This window comes from Pygocentrus nattereri, chromosome 11, assembly GCF_015220715.1.
Source record: "Pygocentrus nattereri isolate fPygNat1 chromosome 11, fPygNat1.pri, whole genome shotgun sequence".
Lineage (NCBI taxonomy): Eukaryota > Metazoa > Chordata > Actinopteri > Characiformes > Serrasalmidae > Pygocentrus > Pygocentrus nattereri.
The window spans coordinates 17018793-17036375 of record NC_051221.1 but is presented as its reverse complement, the minus strand read 5'-3'; the positions used below and the strand labels follow the sequence as shown (position 1 = coordinate 17036375).

At 39.9% G+C, this 17583-nt stretch overlaps 4 protein-coding genes across 4 annotated transcripts; 2 read left to right on the top strand and 2 right to left on the bottom strand.

Moving 5' to 3' along the window:
* The first annotated feature begins 384 nt into the window (after nucleotides 1-384).
* cd74a (CD74 molecule, major histocompatibility complex, class II invariant chain a) lies at nucleotides 385-6006 on the top strand. Its single transcript, XM_017703786.2, has 8 exons — nucleotides 385-585; nucleotides 1714-1886; nucleotides 2015-2109; nucleotides 2235-2283; nucleotides 2750-2857; nucleotides 3866-4063; nucleotides 5395-5409; nucleotides 5501-6006. Exons 1-8 carry the CDS (start codon nucleotides 515-517, stop codon nucleotides 5503-5505), a joined length of 714 nt encoding a protein of 237 aa, XP_017559275.1. The 5' UTR covers nucleotides 385-514; the 3' UTR covers nucleotides 5506-6006.
* Nucleotides 6007-9642: 3636 nt separating this feature from the next.
* Nucleotides 9643-11849, top strand: LOC108430931. The gene is made up of 4 exons (XM_017703751.2): nucleotides 9643-9720; nucleotides 10096-10263; nucleotides 11093-11243; nucleotides 11454-11849. Exons 1-4 carry the CDS (start codon nucleotides 9694-9696, stop codon nucleotides 11501-11503), a joined length of 396 nt encoding a protein of 131 aa, XP_017559240.2. The 5' UTR covers nucleotides 9643-9693; the 3' UTR covers nucleotides 11504-11849.
* On the bottom strand, nucleotides 11760-14042 carry slc35a4 (solute carrier family 35 member A4). The gene has a single exon (XM_017703787.2). It carries the CDS (start codon nucleotides 14015-14017, stop codon nucleotides 13040-13042), a length of 978 nt encoding a protein of 325 aa, XP_017559276.1. The 5' UTR covers nucleotides 14018-14042; the 3' UTR covers nucleotides 11760-13039.
* A 665-nt stretch (nucleotides 14043-14707) lies between these two features.
* LOC119264294 (SLC35A4 upstream open reading frame protein-like) lies at nucleotides 14708-17381 on the bottom strand. The gene is made up of 3 exons (XM_037542721.1): nucleotides 17309-17381; nucleotides 15319-15417; nucleotides 14708-14937 (listed from the first exon to the last, which is right to left on the bottom strand). Exons 1-3 carry the CDS (start codon nucleotides 17321-17323, stop codon nucleotides 14737-14739), a joined length of 315 nt encoding a protein of 104 aa, XP_037398618.1. The 5' UTR covers nucleotides 17324-17381; the 3' UTR covers nucleotides 14708-14736.
* Between the last annotated feature and the right edge of the window lie 202 nt (nucleotides 17382-17583).

Genomic DNA, 17583 nt, shown 5'->3' with positions numbered 1-17583 from the left:
ACACGACCCCTTCTCCATCGATCTGAATAAACCATGTCACCATGCAAATAACCATTCAAGCATGAAATGGTTCTACAGTGCATAGAACTCATGGTTCTAAATAGGACCAATGTGTTTAGTACCACCTTGTTTAAGAGGGGAGATGCAGTGTATGACAGTTTATCTACCAGCTCACCTGCTGCTTTCCTTGTGTACTTTATTCAAACCCTGTTTCTGCTGTCAACTGATGATGATGCTCAGCCGGCCAATCAAATCTCAGAAGAGAGAGTGATAGAAAAAGGGAGAACCGAATCCGCTTGATCACCGCACCAGTCTGGGACTTTCCACGAAGCTCAGGAAAGAAAGAAGCGAGAGAGAGAGAGAGAGAGAGAGAGAGAGAGAGAGAGAGAGAGAGAGAGAGAGAGAGAGAGAGAGAGAGAGACTCCGTCCCACCGCGGTTTTAAGCGCCTTGGTCGCAGCAGTTCAGCCCATTAAAACAAAGAGCGCAGCATCGCACAAGCAGAAGCTCTGAAGGATGGAAGATCAGCACAACGCAGCGCTGCTGGAGCGCGCAAACAGCGCGGACACCGTCACCGAGCCCAGGCGGTGAGACACACCAACATATAGCATCCTAATCTGCGTCAAACAGGTGCAGCTTATGACTGTAGCAAATGAAACGGACCAGTCAGAGGCTTCGACCTCCAGGGTTTAATCAATGTGTGCGAAGCCAAACGCGATCCTTATGATTAAAAGGTGTTGGCAGCACAGCTCCTGTCTTTAAAAGTGTGAAGACGAAAAGATATCTGGAAAACTTTTCTTGCTTGTTGTGCGCGACGCTGTTTCTGATCAAACCTCTAGCGACTGTAATGAGTTTAAAATAAGCTGCTATTCGGTCTGAGGCGCTGAGAGCCGTGAGATCAGCGGGGAAAACAGGGAAACGCCGCGTTAAAGGACTAACAGCCTGGAACTTGAGGAACCTGGGGAAAACCAAAAGTCTATGTTTACGGTTTGTTTGCACCAGGACTTCAGTCTGGTACTTGCAGGAAAATCAGGAATTTTTAAAAATAACTGTTATTTTCTCACTGCATACTTTAACCCCGCGCCCTCTTTGGTATGTTACCTGGAGTTTTCAGCTTCGCGAGCTCTGGGCTGCGGATAGGATACCAGTTCTGCCTAGCGACAGATGACGTCACGCGTCTATTAAATCAGCGATAGGTCAGAATACAGAGAGGAAAACTAATGCAAATCATTAAAAACGGGTCTTAAAATAGACAGACGCCTATTTATTTATTTATTTATTTATTTATTTAGATAGATAGATAGATAGATAGATAGATAGATAGATAGATAGATTGTGGTCTATTATTATTATTATTATTATTATTATTATTATTATTATTATTCTGCACTCTTAAAAATGATGGTTCCTCAAGAGTTCCTTAGTAAAGAAAATGGTTCTATATAGAACCATGAACACATGATTAAAAGGTTCCTTGCATCGTGAAAGCATTCTTCAGATTGATGGAGAATATGCTCTAGATGTTTGCTTATAGTGAGAAAAGGGTTCTATATGGCATCAAAAAGGGTTCTTCGATTGTTATGATGTCAAACCTGTGACATAAGAATAACCCTATTTGGTATTTTTTTTTGCTGGGAGACAGATCAAGTGCCAGAAAGCGAGAAAACAAAAAGTGAAAGGTGAAAAGTGAAAGTTTCTATCCTTCCTCTCCACAGCAACGCCAATGTTAAGGCCTTCAAGGTGGCGGGCCTGACCCTGCTGGCCTGTCTGCTGCTGGCTGGCCAGGCCCTCACTGCCTACTTCATCCTGGGCCAGAAGGAACACATCACTGCCCTGGAGCAGGGCCAGGAGAACCTGAAGAACCAACTGCTCACTCGTGGGTCCCAAGGTATTTGGAAAAATGGGGAACCAAACAGTAGACCTGAAATACAGAAAACTGAAAAACAGAATACAGAAGACGAAAAAACTAGAAAGCCTTAAGTGACCTTGATTTGTCGTTTCCCATTCTCTCCTCAGTCTCTCCTAAAAAGATGCATGTGCCCATTAACAGCATGCCGCTGCTGACCGCTCTGGCTGATGATGAGAGTCCCAAACAGAAGGTGCCTCTCACGGTGAGATTCACGACGCTATACAGAAACACTCCACAGATCATTTTAACTATAAAGGACAGTGAATGTATTGGGGTACACTTTTCTTGTGCAATGCTGAGCTGACTTGTCATTCTTTTTCTGCTCAGAGACTGCAGTCCACCAGCTTTCAGAGGGAGGGAAGCGGCCTTATTGATGGTACAGTAAAGCCTTTTCATGATTACTAAAAAGGTCAAATGGTGACACATAATCTCATTTACATCTCTCACTTCACTATAAGGAATTTCCAAAGTAATGTAGCTCAAGATTTCTTTCACACTACATGGCCCACCGCAGACATATGGACAATCAGTTTTAGACCAGTTATCAGTTTTAGATCAAATTTCCCCAGAAATATTCCACTGAAAAGGCCCGAATGACCAGCACAATCATAGTGAATACACATAGTGTAAAGGTCAGAGCGAGAGGAAGTGAAGTGTGCGGTTTATATTGCAGGACATAATGACGGTCTAACAAATGCTCATCGATAAAACATAAAACAATAATAAAACAATAAGTAATCCTTGTTAAAGATTAGGAATCTAATCGTTATACAAAAGAATTCACAGCTGGATGAGCTGTAAGTAAATATAAGTGAATTAAGCAGATGTGTGTTTGCTTGAAGGCACCAGACTGACTCCTAGGAGGATGCTCCAGCCCATGAACACCCTGCCCCTCCTGGCTGAATTCGATGACGAAAAGGTTCAGAAATCGACTGGCACCGAATCTCCAGGTATGATTCTGGCCTCACACGGAGAGGAGCCGCACGCATCGTAGCGGAACAAAAAAACGTGTTTAGTAGACAATGTAACGAGTGAACCAAAATCAGACCTTTGAGGCATTTAAAGGGCAAATAGCCTCACAAACGAACTTCCCTCTATTTAAAAAGTATGTAAACCTCACAAAGGTTGAAAAACAACAAGCTGCAGAAACAGCCTGTTTCAGTTCAATTACTCTACCAGTCATGGGTTTAGACACAGTTGATTGCAGATGTCCAATTTTCTTACAGACATTTTGAGGCTTAAGCTTAAACGTTTCAGGGTTGCTTCTAAGACAGAACTTATAATGACCACAGTCATTATGTCATCCTAATTACCGCACTAAAATTGAATTAGTGGAATGTCTGTCCTCCTTAATGCATGTTGTGCTGGTGAAAGGTGGGGCGGGATGTTTTTGACCAGATTAATTTCATATGAACAATTATATATTTTTGTGGATTGATACATGAATAAATAAATGAACAAATAAATACACACATTAATATTCTATTATTAGATTCTATGTGTGTCCAGCTCTTGACTGGTTATGTACATCTGCCTATTCAGCCTACAGCAGTTTAGCTCTGTGTGTTCACATTGAAGTTACAAGATATGTTTCTTTTAGCCCTGGCTGCTTTCTGAATGAGGCTTAATACAGGGCAGCCAATCATAACAGAGGTCATTTACATAAATCAGTCTTAAAGTCTTCAACTATTTAATTCGGAGCGAGTAAGGGGGACTGGAAAACAGTCCAGTAAACATGAAGAAACCCACACAAATGTTATAAGTGGACTTCAGGGGATAATAAAATGCAAGGAAAAAGTAGGAAAAGTCCCTTTTAAAAAGTCCCTTTAAAAACAAGCACATACCCCAGCAGAGCCAGCACAGGAGCATAGAGAGGAAATAGTTCTAGCTCAGAACCGTTACCTTCAGATGCTTCACGAATCTTCCTGTAATTCATGCTTGCCTTCCTCTCTCTGTAGCCATGGAGGTGGAGACTAAGTGCAAGCTGGAGTCTGAGAAGCAGGTGAAGCCTGGCTTCTTCCGTCCCGAGTGCGATGAGGAAGGAAACTACAAGCCAATGCAGTGCTGGCACAGCACCGGCTACTGCTGGTGTGTGGACAAGAACGGCAACGAGATCGCAGGCACTCTGATGCGTGACCGCCCACACTGCGGAGACGGTGGGTTTATAATCAGGAGCATGCTAGCTTAACTAGAGTTTCCAGATTAAGGGTCACTGTGAGATGGCAGAGCAACTTGTAACCTAAATAATAGTTAAAATGATGTACAGAATGAATGATATACAGCTGTACAGAAACTAGATCCAGATGGTGTCCCAGAAGCATTTCTCTACCATCATGACAACAATTATTACTTATTACCAATTATGTCTGGAACATTTGGAAAACAGCAGTGGTTCTGACATGATATGCATTTGTTTGTGTCCAAGTCAATTGTTAAGAACTATAAAATAATTTAATACACAACATGTATTGCGTTATTCTACAATAACTTTTTTTTAATGCATCAAAATAAAAATTTTTTAGGTAAATTATTACCAAATTATTACCAAAGTCTAATAATGTCACATGGTGCGACCATCCAAAAAAAAAAAACATATATATATATATATATATATATATAGAGAGAGAGAGAGAGAGAGAGAGAAGGTAAGTTAGTTAAATACAATTCTAAGCAAAATAGTTTGGCATGATTTTATATTACGACTTTTAAAGCATTCAACTCATTGTAAAAAGTCAGTAAATCACATGTCAAATGGAACAACTGACACCATATTTATACTCTAATATGTATTCAAGAAAATTAAATTAAAATTAAAATACATATTCTAATATGCATTTAAGAAATAGTGGGCAGGGTATTACCTTATAAAGAAGACATCATGTGAGCTTAATGGTGCAATGATAAGTAGTCATGATTAGTTCAGTTAGCCAAGCCAGCTGGTGTGACCAAAGCAAAAATATAAAAATGTGTTTTGAAAATGTATTCTTCTTCTTATTATGTTTATTTGTGAAAAAAAAGGTCAAGTTCATGGGAAAAGGCTTTTACATGTCTTAGTGCAAATGCTTGTTTATACACATTTTATAAATAACTTCAAGATGAATATTTTTCATTAATGAGTGACTTAATTAATCCTCCCGTTTAGAAATTTATTAATTATTGTATAAACTATGAAACTAATATCTACACATTGAATAAATTCTTACACAAAAATGCACATCATATCATTTTAAATGTTTATAGTTAGATGTTTTAAATGTTTTTTAATATAATAAATATTGATATTTAAATATGAAATCAGTCCACTGCTTCCGTCAATAGTTCAGTTTTCCTGTATATGTGGAGAAACGCAGGCCTCCTCACTCAGCTTCTTGTTTTTTGTATCGTATTATATACATTCACTGCACCTTCCTCTGATCTGACCTGTTTGTAATGTGTTCTCTTTCTGCTCTCCTGTTTTATGTGCTGCCCACTGGTGGGACCACCACAGTCAATGAAAAGCTTGGTAAGTTAAGTTCTCATGTACTACACTGAAAAAGTGATGACATGATGATTTACATGTGTATCAGTTCTAACCCTTTTTTCTTCTTTTCCAGACTAAAGTCAGCAGAGAGCATCATGCTTTTTCTTACATGAGGAATAAAGAGACTCATACGAATCAGACAATACAGGCTTGTTCTGTCCTATATCTGTCAAAAGGACTATCTGAGGAGATTAATCATGATTCTATCAAATAAATTCAGTCAGCATCTCATTCTGTTTGTTCTGTTTAGGTGAGACGTTTAAGCATAAATCCATTCTTCATTGTTACAATCTACACACACACACACACACACACGCACACACACATGCACACACACACACACACACAGACACTTTGAGCTTCTGTCCCTGTTTTATATTCTATTCTAAGCAGATGCTATTGATTTATCTATTTTTTAATATTTTAATATTAACTGAACTGTTTTCTATTGTCTAAACATAAGGCAATGGTTAGAGAGGGAAGAGAGCAGAGTGGTAGATTTGAGGGATAGGAATTATGAATGAAAAAGAATGCTGTAAACAAGAGGCCTCCTAATAAACCATGCCTTTATAATCTAAACATGTTACGTCTGATTACTTCTCTCTAAAGATCTACAGTACATCTATTGGTACAGGTAATAGAGGTAGTGGGTCAGTTTTGTCTGATCCCTAAAATACCAGTTTTTGACGTAATGCTGCTCTTTACATTGTATGTGAATTTCATTAAGAATGAAACAACATAATGGGCACAAAATTACTTGGAAAAAGTCTGGTTCCATAGACTTACATTAAAAGTAAAGTAAGTTTTTCCTTCTACTGTAAAGTCATCATTTTGGAGATACAAGGTTTTCTTTCGACAACAGAGAGATGTGTATATGTATTTATTTATTAAGAATTATACTTGAGAAAGTTATGCAGTTATTGTTAGTGAAATGAAATAAGTCAATAAATATATCCAGAATGCATCATAATCAAAAGGCAGTGACCAAATCAAATTGGTGAATTCTGTGACAGTAAACTTCAATGACACAACATTACTATAAATAGATAATTGCAATTTATTATTTATTCCTATTTTTTCATCATTTGTTGTTCCCAAAATATTTAAATTGTAAATAAACCAGTGGTTTATGTTTAGGTGTGTAGTTCATATATATATGAAGAAAAGGATGCTTTTTAGCAGAGATTTGAAGGACAGAGAAGAGCAATTACGAAGAGTGGAAGGTAGAGAATTCCAGAGTTTGGGGGCAGCAGCACTGAAAGATCTGCCACCCATTGTAGAAAGTCTAGTTGAGGGAACTGTGAGGAGTCCAGAACTAGAAGATTGGAGCGCATGAGCGGGACAATATAAAGAAATGAGATCAGAAAGGTATGTTGGAGCCAGACCATGTAAAGCCTTTAAGGTAAGAAGAAGGATTTTGTACTTGATCCTAGAACTAATAGGAAGCCAATGCAACTGTCGAAGAACATGAGTGATATGAGCTGTGCACTTGGGGGAGGTCAGAACCCTGGCTGCTGAGTTTTGGATGTACTGAAGACAATTGATTGGTTTAACTTGAAGGCCATAGAAAAGTGAGTTACAGTAATAGATGTGAGTGAAGATGAAGGCATTGATCATCATTTTAGCATCAGTGTCACTCAGCATAGGGCGTAAGTTTTGGTGATGAGCTTAATGTGAGACTCAAAAGTAAGAGATGAATCAAGAAGACAGCCAAGGTTCTTTACAAATTGGGCTGGCTTAATATCGACACCATCAATGTTGACTGAAAAGTTCAATACCTGGGAAGACAACAACAAAAACAAAACCTCGGCTTTATCAGCATTTAGTTAAAGTGAAATGTTTTGCAACCAAATTTTCAAATTTCTGACACAAGAATTGAAAGCCTGGGTGGAGGCAGAGAGGGAAGTAGTGGTGGCATAAATTTGAATGTCATCAGCATAGCATTGAAAGTTAAAACCATGGTTGCGGATGATCTGACCGAGTGGGGATATGTAAATGAGAAAGAGGAGAGGCCCAAGGATAAATCCTTGGGGTACACCTCGATCTACAGGAGCAATACCAGATTTGTGGGTGCCCATAAAAATGTATTGATGCCTTTCAGCAAGGTATGACTGTAACCACTGAAGGGTAAGGCCAGTAATGCCAACAAATGACAGTCTAGATATAAGAAGATTATGGTTAACAGTATCGAAAGCTGCTGTTAAATCTAAAATAATCAGGATGTTAAGAAATCCAGCATCTGTAGACAGCAGCAAGTAATTTACAACTTTTACAAGGGCAGACTCAGTACTGTGTAGGATGCAGAAGCCAGACTAAAAAGGCTTATAGAGGTTATTGGAGGATAGAAAGTCATGCTGAGAGGCTACAACTCTTTTCATAACTTTATGAAGTTAAGAAAGGGAGATTGGAGATAGGTCTGTAGTTGGCCAGTGAGGATGGGTCCAACCCAGGTTTCTTTAGGATGGGAGATATATATATATATATATATATATATATATATATATATATATAAAATGTAGCAGTAGTAGTTGAACTTCAAATAACTGAGAGCTTCAAAAACATTATAATATCATCATGAACTTGTTCTTAGACAATGATCTGGAACTACTCATATCCCTCTGTGATTGTATTTAACTTCTGCTTTCACTCAACAAAACATACATGTCTGTAACCACTTCCCCCCACCCATTATTTCAGATCTGCAAAAAACAATACTGGCAACCACATGCAGATTTTAAATCACAATAAACAAACTAACACAGCTGGTCACTGTGTTTTGACATAGTAATTAAAAGAATTATAATTAGATGCAACATCTAATGGATCAACCAGGTGACCACAGTGAGCAGAAAGTGGAGACTGGCTGATGAATATTTGATTAGAATGTAACACAGCCACCAAGCACCTGCTTTACTGGAAAGCAGCAGAGACCAGGCCACATTCCTCCACTCTACAGCATGGACATGTTTGTAAGTACTGGCGCTCAAACTACATCATAGTGGGTTTCTTAATGTAGATGTTAAATTAGATGATTATCCTGTCAAGACTTAGGAGGGAGAACACATCAAGTCCTGTGATTCCATCTAAATAAGCTGAACTTACAGCAGTGTGACTGAAAAAGGCTGCTTGGTCTTTCTCTGGTTGGACACAGGAGGAAACCGATAGAGAATCTATGGAAAAGCCTGTGAATGAGTCAGCAGAGAAGAAGAAAAACCTACAAGATCTTCTCAGAGAGGAGATGGAAATGCATATTAAAGGTATTTGTGCATGGCACTGTGCAAACATCAGAGCTGTCATTTATTATTACCACCCTTTATTTATTTACTTTACAGGTAAAATGGAAATTATTTTTCAGGTAATATTTCAAAGGAGATTAGACATATAATAATACACTTGCATTAGGAAGGAAAAAACTGAAGGAAAATAAATAATAAAAACACAAAAAAACAGCAGTTTCCAAAACTGGAGAAAGTGGAGCTTCCCAAAACTGTGCAAGACTTCCCAAAACTGTCACCCTCAGATAAACAGCACTTAAAGCTTTCATCTTTGAGGAAGACGAGATGAGTGATGAGAGAGATGGTGGTGATGAGGATGACGCTGCGATAATGGTGGGGATGATATTGGTGAAGATGATATTTGTGATGCTGTAGTGGTGGTGGTGGTGATGAGAATGACGCTGTGATGATAGTGGGGATGATATTGGTGAAGATGGTGATGATGATGATGATGGTAATAATAGGGTTGATGATGATGGTGAAGATTATATAATATTCATTGATGGCAGAGGGCAGAGCCAGTGTGGAGAGGAACCAGGAGAGAGTGGAGCGTATCAAGAAGCTCAAAGAGGAACTGCACAGAGAAGAGGAAAGTCAAAAGGAGGCAATCAAAGAATCTGATGGATCTGCATACAGCTCTGGTTCAGTATGTAACTGGATTTAGAACATTCAGAACATTTTTTATCTTCCAGTATATTCAGTATCTTTTCCACATTCCTGGTCAAGGTTCACAAAGTCTACAAGTAATATTGACTAACTGTAAGTAGCAAAATGCAATTTCTGTGTTAAAGTGACCAAATTTATCAACACGTTAATGATCACAGATTCCACTCAAATACATAAATCACAGTATTATTATTTACACATTGCAATCTCAATGGACATCTGCCAGCTTGAGGAATGGTCACAAGCGGAGTATTGCAAATTGCTGGAGCACAGGAGGAAGCTGAAGGAAGATCACGAGAGAGTGATACAGGAGGAGCTGCTAAAGATGGAGAGTGAGCTGCAGGAGGAGCAGGTCAGACTGTTTTATTAGCCTCATCTAACCAAAAAGTGCACATGTTCAGTTTTTGTTCATTCCTAAAGCCATCAATAAGGATTTAGGTACAAATGCGATGTGCAAAACTGGGAATGCCTAAAAAAAATGAAATACAGACAAGGTCCTATTTCTAGCAGTCTTGCTCATTTATATACAGCACTATTTATTTTTTTTACTGATGGCATCCTCATTACTTATAGTTAGATGTTACTGCCCTTTACTATTTGTTAAATGTTGCACCATAAGCCTGGTAGGAAAGCTTTCTATTTCACTTAACAGTTATGCATATGCAGAATGATGATAATACTGGACTGAACTGAACGATCTCCGCTTCTGTGTGTCTGCCGTTCCCAGCTAGAGGGAGCTGAGGGGCAGGTGATATACCTGAGCAGGGAGAGGCAGGTTCTGGTGCTGCAGATGGAGTCTCTGCGCAGCGAGAACCAGCAAGCTGAGGCAGGCCTAGAGGCCCTGTACAGATTACACCAGCAGGAGGTGCACTCCCTCAGGGAGGAGAGCCTACAGGTAGGTGTCAGTATACAGAGAAAAGGCTCCAGATTTTTGTTACAGGGCCCATATAATATAAAAACCAAATATCCTCACTTCTGTGAAATGAACATGTTTGACAGAATATATGCAACAACCCAAGTGCGTACATGGAGCTTTAGTGGAAAACAATAAAATATGAAAAAATGCAGGAAATGCCACATTTGAAAACATTTTACACGTTACTTTAAAACACTAGCAGTTGGTTTACATACAAGGATTTCACAAAGACGTGGACTGAAAGGCTAATAGTGACTCACATTTGAAAACTCTAGCCCACACCAAGTCTGACCCTGTATGTCCAGACACATCTTCTAATTGGTCATTTCAGCAAGAGGGGTTTAAAGCCATCCCTGAAATTGGGTTGTGGAGCAGTGGAACTTGACCGGAGTGATGAAGACGGAGTGATCCAGAACTAATAATCCAACATCAGCACCTGACTTTACCAATCATGCTGTGACTGAATGCAATCAAATTCTTATAGCAATGTTTCAACATCTAACATAAAAAAACTTTCTCAAAAGAGGCTGAAGGAAATATTATAAGCAGGGGTCTGAATACTTTTGAATGCAGAGCCAGTTTATCAAACATTTAAGTCTTGGTCTAATCTAAAAACACTTTAGTTGGGTATAGCCTGGGAAACTGGCCTACATATGGAGTTAAGTACCACGTATGTTTTCTGCTTAATTTAGGAATAGGCCTATTAAACCTGACTGCACAAAACAACAAAAGCCCTCTTCTCCTGAAGAGGAGCGAAACGAGGGCTGAATCGTTCTACCTCTCTCTAGCTCTGACCTTTGCTGCACAGGTGTTTCGGACATTCCGGCAGGTGCTGGAGGAGCAGAAGCGGATCTCAGAGGGCAGATACAGGACTCTCCTGCTGGAGGCTATTCAGGATGCTGTCCACCTGTCCACCCAAAACCTACAGCTACAGGCTGACAACAAGCAGCTCCGCAAAGGTAGCACGTTTCTTCTGAAGACTTTGTGCATCAAATAATACACTTGAAAACGCAAATATAGCAAAGCATGAATAAAAGCATATGAGAAGCTGGCATTTCTCACTTTGTTGTTTCTAACTGATCTATTAACTCCTCCACTGAAAGAATGAACATCTCACCTGGCTCTTATAAATTGAGTTGTATATTTTTGTATTTTTTTCCATTTCATAGCATTGGATGAGCTCAAGGCCCTGTCTGCCCACACCAAGATGAAGGAGTGATTTAACGGTATTATTTATGCATTATATTATTAATGGTAATTACACAAGCCCATAGGTTCAAGGCTCAGATCATATAACTTTAAAAAAAGCCAATGTGAGTGCTTAAAACATTCACACAGACAACATACACAATTTCATAGTATTTATTTGTATAATTTAATTTATAAATACTTTCAATATGTGCATGATGTACCATTTTGTATTGTTCAGCATAATGGGAGAACAAAACATTTAAAACAAACACAACTGTTTGACATCTGACAGTCTTCGAGAGATTCAATTTTATTCATGATATGATCTGATGTGAAGATCTTAAAGTAGAAAAGGCAAAAGCAGCAATGGATACTTGGCGAGAAAAAAAATCCAAAGACACAGACAAAGGAATCTCCTTAAAAACAAACAAAAAACATTTGAGCAATATATGGACAGACTACTGATACATATTTCCATGTTATTTTTGCTGTGTTATAGTCAACATTAGTAGCATGACAACTTACACCCACACAACGAACACCCAATATTAAAGTAACTACAGCCAATTCACTCCATTCATAGTCCACCTCCTTATAAACGTCCTGGATGGTTCACAACTTTTTCCCTATTTGGAAATATTTGCAGAACTAAGGAGTGTCTTTTAAATTAAATTTCACTAGTTTTTTTAATTTCTGCATAATTCAATAGTTAAGGTACAGTCATTCAGAGTGGTTTGATGTGAAATATGTCAAACGTACAATCAGAACTGGTCACCAGACGCTGGAAGTGTTTGATACCCGAGACATTTTTGAGATAGGTTTTTAGCCTAAAATGTACTTTTTAAAATCCATTCATGTTGGTGTAGTACACAGAGCACATTGTAAGGCAAAAAGTAAACAAAGAACACATATTTTCAGACTTACCATTATATATAAAGCTTAAAAGGCATGTGAAGGTAGCAGTGTTCAATATGACATTATTTTTTCATAGGAAATCGTGCCACAGTACACTTTTCTGAGCTATTATGATAGCACAAGTGTTTACAGAACACTGACTAGCTGCAAGTTTCCTTTTAAAGAGAGCATAATCAGCCCTGTTTAACTGGCCTTATCTCAGTGCAGCATAAGAAACATTCCATAAAAATCACTGCAAACTACATCCTGTGACGCACTTCACGCATTATGACATTGTCTTCAAGTGACATTTCGTTTTTGCCATATCGTCCACTCCTACCTTAAGTTCACATGTAATTCACGTGTCATTTACGACAGCAAATGAAATGGCCATATGCGTACGCATTGTGTCGTGGGTTTCTGTAGTGTGGCACATTTCACCTCAAACTACTCTGGATTGCTTTGTTTACATCTCAACAACAAGCAGTATTGAGATATTTTGAAACAAACAAACAAACAAAGAAAATCCCCTCTCATAAAGACAATTAAATTAAAAGGAAAAGAAAAAATATATAGTAGAAAAACACCATTTTTCAATAATAAGGTTTCTGGCCAGTGCTAGTCCATTAAGTCCACTGTCTTTGCTGTCTTAGCTCAAACTCTTGATTAGCTACCTGTAATAAAGGTACACGGCTACTCCGATCATTAGCACAGGCAAGAGAAAGAAAGGCGTGAGCTGCAATCCCAGCAGCCACCAGGAGAGGACACTGTTCACCAGCATGGCTGAGGAGATGATGAAGAGTCGGGTGATTCCAGTTCCATGTTTCATTACTATGGACATTAGCAGGCCATTTGTTGCCTGTCCAGCTACAATAAGCCACACCGAGGCAGAGTAGCCTTCAAGAAACGAATGCTCTCCACTGCTGCTGTAGACATGTGATGCAAAATTTATGCCCACACCAAATATGTAGAGGAACATATTCTGTAGGCTGAGCGGCAGACGCTGGGTTTTTAACACCCTCTCTGTGTAGACTGCTGCAAGTCCTGATATAAAGCAATATGCAAGCACCATCAATAAACCCCAGGCTGTGATATAAAGCCTGGGGCTCATTTTACCTTCTTCCTCTGGGTTTTCCCAACCCAGACTGCTGTAGCTGTGACAGACCCCAGCCCCCATGAGAAAGCCCAATCCCAGCCACTGCGCAGGCCTCATCCTCTTCCTCAGGCAGGATGTATACAGCAGGGCGGTGGAGGCGATCTTGAGGTTGCTGAGCACCTGAAAGGAGCTGGGATCCATGTAGGCCTGCATATTGACCACCAGGTTGTTGTTGAAGGAGTAGAGAAGAGCCGGAACAGTGTATGGAGCAACAGCAGTCCAGGACAGGGACGCTCTGAGGGTGTGGATGTTCCCCGTAATAAGCAGAGCGCCCAGAGAGACCAGCAGCTTACTAAACTCGATCAGAACCACACAAGACGAAGAGCTGAAGGGAACACGGCCATCTATTTTAGTGAGGGCGATGAGGGGAGCGTGAGAGCCATAGATGAAGACCAACAGAACCAGAAGAACGGCCCAGCGAACGCTGTGGAGCCACCGCCTACTGCGAGGAGGGTGTGTTTCACTAGAACTGACATTTTCAATCACAATCATCCTCTAAACAACATCAGAAACAGACTCTTACAAATAATGGGTTGTTGGTTTGGATGCACGGAATTGGTATTGGACCTTTCATGAAGTGAAGACTCTTTAAACTGTAAAAAGGTACATCTCATTAACAAAAAGAACCATCCACTATAAGGGAACCAGAAGGGGTTCTTTTATGGCATTGCTCCAAAGACCACTTATTGGCACCTTTATTTTACAAAGTGCTGTATTTCTTCTCTTTGGAAACAACTACTTTAATTGGCTACCCCTGCAATTCAATCAAGCAATATCGGCTCATATACTGATGTAACTGTGAATAATAAAAAGCCACACTGGACATTATTTTTTAAGGCAAGCAGGCAAATACTTGTTGTCCCCTTGTAACTGCAAATCAAACTAACAAACAAACAAACAAAATAATAATAATAATAATACTAACCTCAGCCTTCTCCCAGTGCAACACAATAGTCAATGGAAAAGGCTTTCAGCATCGAGAGATGATATGAGCTAATATAGAGATGATATACCTTTTCCTCAGTCACAGCTTCATTTCTCTTTGACACTCACTCACTTATTTAATCCCGGGTTCTGGAGAAGGTTTGGGCGGAGAGCAGGGAACCAAGCTTAAATATGAAACTCCAGTAAAGGACACTAAGCGGCAATGGAGTCAGTTCTTCTTCAGTCATGATTCTGCTCAGGTGCAAGATTACCTCCCTCTTGCTCTGTTAATTACCAGGGCCTTTCTTTAAAGAGTTTATGTAATCGTTTATGGTTTTCTCAATGTTAGGCACCTGATAGCTTTGGGCAGCATAGATGCCTGTGAGGGTTCCCAAGGCGACTCCCAAAACGGCAGAAGCGCGGAGTTTGGACACCACATATCCTGCCAAGAACCCCTTCAGGAACGGAGAGGCTAAGAGTGAGCCGCCCTTGAAGAAATGAGAAAACAAATCCTTCTTACTTTAGCACGAAACAAGTTAACCTCTAATGCTACTGTACATTAAGAACTTGAATTAAAGTGGCACGTTAGGATTTGTGGGCTACTTTTTAAGCTAATTCTCCTCTATTTGTTACTATTTCAAGCCTCTATTTTAAGCTTGCTGTCTTGTTCTACAGCCCAGGTAAGAGTAATGTTAATGCTGGCTTGGTTGTATTTATTATCCTATAGATCCAGAATTCAGGGCTGACCACACAGGGATTCCCAGTGGCTGTAAGATGTATTTGTGTAATGCAAGCTGGATAATGTAGTGAGTGAACACAAGTCTAGTTATAGGTCTGAATGCCATTTTAAGTCAGAATGATCGTAGCACCTGCGGAATCCCAGCTTGAACTTCATTCTCCACTTTTTTCTGGATCTCCTCGAGTTGGTCTTTGAGCTCTGCTAGATCCTTCAGCTTTCCCAGGGGATCCTACAAACACAGGAAACACCCAGAGCACACTGAAAACTAGCTTTATGAGTTAAATTCCTTATTTAAGTCAATGTACTTCACAGAAAGTGAGACTTTTTTTATCTCTGTAAGCTTAAAATTATAGATGGCACCAGTATGCTCAGTTATAGTACTGCCACCAGCAGAAAATGATGGATTGGATATTATAAGAAAAAAGAACAAATCCCATCAAACTCTGCAGACAATCTCTCCTGGAAGGTCACAGAACTGCTTGTAGCACAATATGAGGTACAGTGAAGTAAAGCAGGCCATGTGATAACATCAGCCATGTGCAGCCAATGTCAACATGACATGTAGCTAACAGGGAGTAGCTAATGAAGTATTACGTTAGAAGTACAATACCACCTACATTTTGACGGTGATATGTTTTTCTGTTTTTGTGAAAGCAGTAACTGGACGAAAAGGGCAAAGCTGCATCTCAGTCAAACATCATGTTGTTGGTCGAAGGAAGTGCTGTGTCTCTAAATAGCTCAATTAAATCTCAGTAGTTTTTAAAGAAAATCAAACAGTACTCAATCAGTACTGGTGTCACTAGAGAAGAGGTGGCATATCTACCTACAAAGTAATTCAACCAATTTTTCATTAATGTCACAATTTAATGGTCAAGATCTGAACGCCATTCAGAGAGGGTTAATCTGATGATTCAATGCAGAGAAACTTGCAGACTCGTTTCTTTACAGTGGTCGGGATAGGAACCAGGGTTGGACTTCTACAATGCAAATATACCTAGTTTTGGTATGTCATGTTGATGGTAAAATAGCAGTCTGAAAACTCTATAGAGACTATTTTGCCTTACCCTGCACGTGTCCCTCCACCATAAATACATTTTGTAAATGTTTCAAGCCGATTTTTTTATCTCAAAACTCTCAAAAACAATGCCTGAGACACCAAGCAGGGTCTTCATAACCATCGTGTGTGCTGACCTCCAGTGAGGTGACTTTTAGAGGCATTACACTCTTCAGACGTCTGGTTCCTATCACCACCACTACACACTTAAAAAAAGGTGGTTCTTCAAGGGTTCTTTAGCTGGTTCTTCAATATGTTCTATATAGAACCACTTAATGTCTAAACAGTTCTTCGCATGATGAAATGGTTCTTCAGACTGATGGAGAAGGAGTTGCATATGGTTCTATGTAGCACCAAAAAGGGTTCTGCTACTGTTATGATGTCAAGCTTGTAACTCTTTTGGGTTCTATATAGCACGTCCAACAACTTCAAAAGGTTGTTTTCAAACCCTGCACAACACACTGTGCATCAATGTGAAGAACCATTTAACCATGAGATGGCTCTCTCTCTCTCTCTCCTCTCTCTCACTCCTCTCTTCCTCTCCCTCTCTGGCCACTTCGGACTTGGTATGTTTTAAACCGAGCCGCTCTGAATGACTGTTTCACTTTCTAATGACTTCATTATGTAGACGTTTTTGGAAATGAGCAGGATTCTCCTCTAAAGCCAAAAGTAGCAGCTGACCTCATGGTGACAGGAGGGACTCGAGTCAAGGCAGGCAGTAGGACCGGTCAGTGAGCAGTGTTAAGTTACGGTGCCACAACTTAGTCAGTGACGTCAACGGTCAGTCAGTCTTTTCCAAACGGAGGCTTGTTAAACGACGCCGTGGACTGACCACTGTACACAAACCAAACCAGTCATTCTTCCTCTCCTCCTAACGCCGAGCCAGCTGTTCACCCCGCCAGCTGACCCGGCTGATACACCGCGCTGTGCGCCGGAATTAAACTCCACTGATAACAACCTACCGAGCTATCCGGTTACTATCATCCGCTGCTGAACACGCGCTTTTCACCAGCAGGACAGCAGCAGGTCTGCGCTAAACGCCGTCTGGACGCAGCCGCTCACTCACCTTGTCGTTCGCCATTCTGGCTCCTGCACTGGCTTCGACTGGATCTGTGCTCGACTTCTTCGGCCTAGATGCATCAATGGGCACTCAACTGCTTCTGCCTGATTGATTTCGGCATAATTTTTTTCGTCTTTTATTTTCTAGAGTTTTTTCGTTTATTCGGTCATTTCGTGTTGTGTTTGTCAGAGAGTTAAACATTTGTCTCCTTTTAATGTTTCTCTTTTATAATTGTAGCGTGTGAGACACAATTTTTTACACACAATATCTGGGCACAGTGA